The following is a 4,154-nucleotide window of genomic DNA, read 5'->3' as shown; positions in this document are numbered from 1 at the left end:
GATGGTTTTGATTCCTTTACAGGTAAGCTTGGCTCATTGTGTTGCGTTAGTTTAATTGAATGCACAGGAGGACTTCATTGCAGAAGTGAAGTACTGAATGCAAACCTAAATTTGGAATGTAAAAATTAAACATCTTTGGTTTACATGAGGTGAAAGCACATATAACAGCTACTTATTCTTTTTTTAAACACAGATATGATGCCGCTGCTGCATAATTATGTAACTGTTGATACAGACACACTCCTGTCTGATACAAAATATCTCGAAATGATCTACAGTATGTGTAAAAAGGTAGGTAGATCCCTAGTTCTTGTTTCTTAAAATGGGTACATTCTGTAGAAACCTTCCACAGTAGGAAGACAAATGTGTGCCTTTTTTATCAGCCCATCTAACTGACGTTCACGAGACAGTAAGGACCAGTAACTCAGCAGGCCCTAGAATAAGATTTAACTTTGTGAGGTTTTATCAGTCTAAAGGCCCTGTATGGCTTGGGACCAGCATACCTTAAGGTCCGCCTGCTGCCATATGAACCTACCTGACCATTACTGTTCAGGGGCCTTGCTTTGTGTGCCCCCCATCACCAGAAGCTAGCCAGGTAACAACCCAAAAAAGGGCCTTCTTGGATGTGGTAGTAAAACTGTGGAATTTCCTTCATATAGAGATTTGCCTGCCACTCTCTACTAGTATCTTCCACTGGAAAAATATCTTTTTGTTTCATTTGGCATTCCATTATTGACTCTCCTTCCTGTTTTTTATATGTATGAACAACAACAAATGTTTTGGCCACTGTGTGACAGAGTGTTGGACTAGATGGGCCTTTGGCCTGATCCAACATTGGCGTCTCTTATGTTCTTATGTTCTTATGTGTATATGGGTTGATTGCTACTGGACTCGAATCTAGATGTTTCCCTCATTGCAGTAATTGTAGTTGTCTGCATAGTTACTAGTCTGTGCCTGGTGGTATGGTCTAATTACATTCTGCATTTAGATAGTAACACACATGTACAACCTGTGGTCAAGAGCAACTTGAGATCATAAAACTGGTTTAGTGGAGTCCAAAGGTAAGCGTAGTACTGACCAGCCTCCAAATTCTCAAACTCTTTAAAAAAATCAGATTGTTTCCATGTTATTTGAGCACACTTTATATTAATGTTTTTGATGACTGCTGAGTGGGACAGATGTATTTTTGAATGATAAAGTAGCTTCAGAAATCTCTAGTTCAGGTAAAGACTTAGCATACCAATAAACTGTTGAAGTGTTGAATGAATATAGTAGAGAAACCTAAATGGGACCAAAGATCCATGTAGTCTAATTACCTGTTTCCCTGTGACCAGCCCAGTGTTCCCAGAAAACAGGGTATGTAGGTCAATCTCCTTCCCGTTATTGCTACTAACTACTGGTACTCAATCTGGATTTTTTTCTGCATCATGCTTAATTGTATAGATAATTTAAAATGGGAGGGAGATTTTAAATTGGATTAAAAATGTTTGCCTACACTGTTGAGCTCATTTTTACACACACACACTTTTGTGTGTGAGACTTTAGCTCAGCTTTGCTCAACCTAAACATGGAGCTCATTTTTATGGATGTGAAATAATGTTCAATAACTTTTGTGCTAGTAATATTTTTCATGCCTATCCAAGTTGAGCTCAAGTAGGGAAGGTCTAATGGTGTGGTGGTTAAGAGCGGCAGGCTCTAATCTGGAGAACCGTGTTTAATTCTCTATTTCTCCACATGAAGCCTGCTGGGTGACCTTGGGTCAGTCAGAGTTCTCTCAGAGTTCTCTTGGTCTCACCTGCTTCACAGAGTGTCTGTTGTGGGGAGAGGAAGGGAAGGTGATTGTAAGCTGCTCTGAGACTCTTTCGGGTAGTGAAGGGTGGGGTATAAAACCAGCTACTACTCCTCTCCTCCCCCTCCCCTTCTTCCCCCCTTCCTCTTCCTCCTGAAAAACTACTCAGTATTCAGTATAGCAATAACATAGAATGTGATGTTTCTTAGGTTCTTACAGGTGTGGCAGGAGAAGATGCAGAATGTCATGCAGCGAAATTGTTAGAGGTGATCATTCTACAGTGTAAAGGTCGTGGCATTGATCAGGTAAGTAGTATGGATCTTTAGCTAATTTAAGAAAACTGTGTAAAAATGGCATCTTTTGGAAGTAATATGGGACAGCTCTCTCACCATCTCTTGTGTGTAATTTAATAAGAAATTAAAGATGTGAGAGTTCCAGAAATGCACTCCTTCTATACTTTTCACTTAGTGTATGGGTTTTTTTTGGCTTATTGGTGAAGAGAAATTCAAGTTCCATTAATACAGCAGAGCTCCCTAAAGAGACATTTCCAGCCTTTGCTGGATGTCTCTAATTAGAAAACTGCATCAAAAAATAAAATAGTATTTGAGAGAGTTCATAGAGTTCAGGTCAAAAAGTGATTTCTTTTCGTTAAAGGAACTGGAGATCCATTTGGGTTGGATATACATTCTGAATGCTCACAGATAGATGTGGATGATTCTTGGTATGCTACCACTTATAAATTGCAGTACTGTAAATTTCAGCTGCTGATCTTCACTAACTTTTAGTCCTTTACTGATTAATCTCTAAAGCTTTGCCACCTGGTAATATGAACACCGAAGCATAGTTCTATCCCTTTTGCCCCAAAGGACAAAAGCTTCCGTTGTTCTTGACCATTTTCTTCCCTGATTGATCATCCGTTTTTACTTGCTGTGTGGCATACCTGGGTTTCTGGTTGATGAGCAGGACTGGAGAGAAAATAGATCTGCTTCTTGTTCCTGTTGTATTACGGAAAACAAGTGGAGACCCACAAAAAACTTGCAGGATCGTTATCCCATTCCTCACACCTTTGCTCCTTCCCCTCTCCCCCTACCTCTCACACTCTTTCTCCCTTCTGTCCCCCATTTTCTTACTCTCTATCTCTCCTCCATTCATATTATTTCCTCTGTCTTTCTGCCCCCTCATCATTCTCTTTGTTTTTCTGCCTCCTCACCTCATCTCTCTCTTTCTGCCCCCATCAGTCTCCCAGCCTCCTGCCTGCTTCCTCCCCCACCCCACACAGCAGCAGCAGCAGTTGTGGCAGTGCTCCCAGCTACCCACCTGCTTCCTCTCCCCCCCCCCACAGCAGCAGTGGCAGTTCTCCAGGAATCACAACGGATCTCCCAGCTACAGAGATCAATTCACCTTAGGGCTGCCAGCTCCAGGTTGGGAAATCCCTGGAGATTTGGGGGTGGAACCTTAGGACAGTGAGGCTTGGGGAGGCAAGCAGCCTCACCACAGTATAATGCCATAGACTCAACCCACCAAAGCAGCCATTTTATCACCTGGACAACAGCTGTAATTCTGGGTGATCTCCAGCCCTCACCTGGAGGCTGCCAATGGTAGTTCTCATGGAGGAAATGGCTGGTTTGGAGGGTGGAGGCTATGGCATTATACTGGTCTGAAGTCCCTCCCCTCCTCAAACCCCACCCTCCCTAGGCTCCACCCCTCAAATGTCCAGGAATTTCCCAACCTGGAGTTGGCAACCCTGTTTCCTTCCCACCCAACAGCAGCCAACCTGCCTTTATCTGTCTTCAGGTTTCCATCTCCACCCGCCTCCTGCACAGCCTCTGCTTAGGAAAGTTACAGCTTTTCTCCACAGTGGGGACCAAAGCAGCTTACATTATTCTCTCCTTTTTATCTGCACAACAACCCTGTGAGGTTGGTTAGGCTGAAAGTGTGTGACTGGTCCAAAATCACCCAGTCAGCTTCCACTGCAAGATGGGGATCTGAACCTGGGTCTTGCAGACTGTCCTGTCCAGCGCAAGCTGTGCTAAGCCAATGCTCTCTAGGTGTGAGTCAACGCACGGCCACTGAGGAGAGCTTAAATCATCTTTATTTAACTTCACACACATTCAGAAGATCATTTACTCACAATCGACCAGATAGCTGGGTGGAAAGTTACATCTTGTGATCTAGGTCAGTTCTATAGCCATGGTGAGAAAGAGATGGGCTTCCCCTCTCCTTGCAGTAAGGGTTGATGGACAAAGAAAACGGAAAAGAACAATAAAACTCCTATCTTTGCGCCTCTGAGCTCAGGAAATTACTCTTAATGAGCCAGTCAGAGGGAAGCTTCTGGGACCCCTAACTGTGGACTCCAATTCCCAGG

At 43.3% G+C, this 4,154-nt stretch overlaps 1 protein-coding gene across 1 annotated transcript in view; it reads left to right on the top strand.

Moving 5' to 3' along the window:
- The window catches only part of IPO7 (importin 7), a 76,250-nt gene that overhangs the window by 65,061 nt on the left and 7,035 nt on the right, over positions 1 to 4,154 (top strand). The window contains 3 exon segments of the mRNA XM_015410360.1: positions 1 to 22; positions 194 to 291; positions 1,999 to 2,094. Coding sequence (XP_015265846.1) covers positions 1 to 22; positions 194 to 291; positions 1,999 to 2,094 — 216 coding nt within the window.

This window comes from Gekko japonicus, unplaced genomic scaffold, assembly GCF_001447785.1.
Source record: "Gekko japonicus isolate JY-2015 unplaced genomic scaffold, Gekko_japonicus_V1.1 scaffold1697, whole genome shotgun sequence".
Lineage (NCBI taxonomy): Eukaryota > Metazoa > Chordata > Lepidosauria > Squamata > Gekkonidae > Gekko > Gekko japonicus.
The sequence above is the reverse complement of the archived record's forward strand: the minus strand, read 5'-3'. Positions and strand labels throughout refer to the sequence as shown.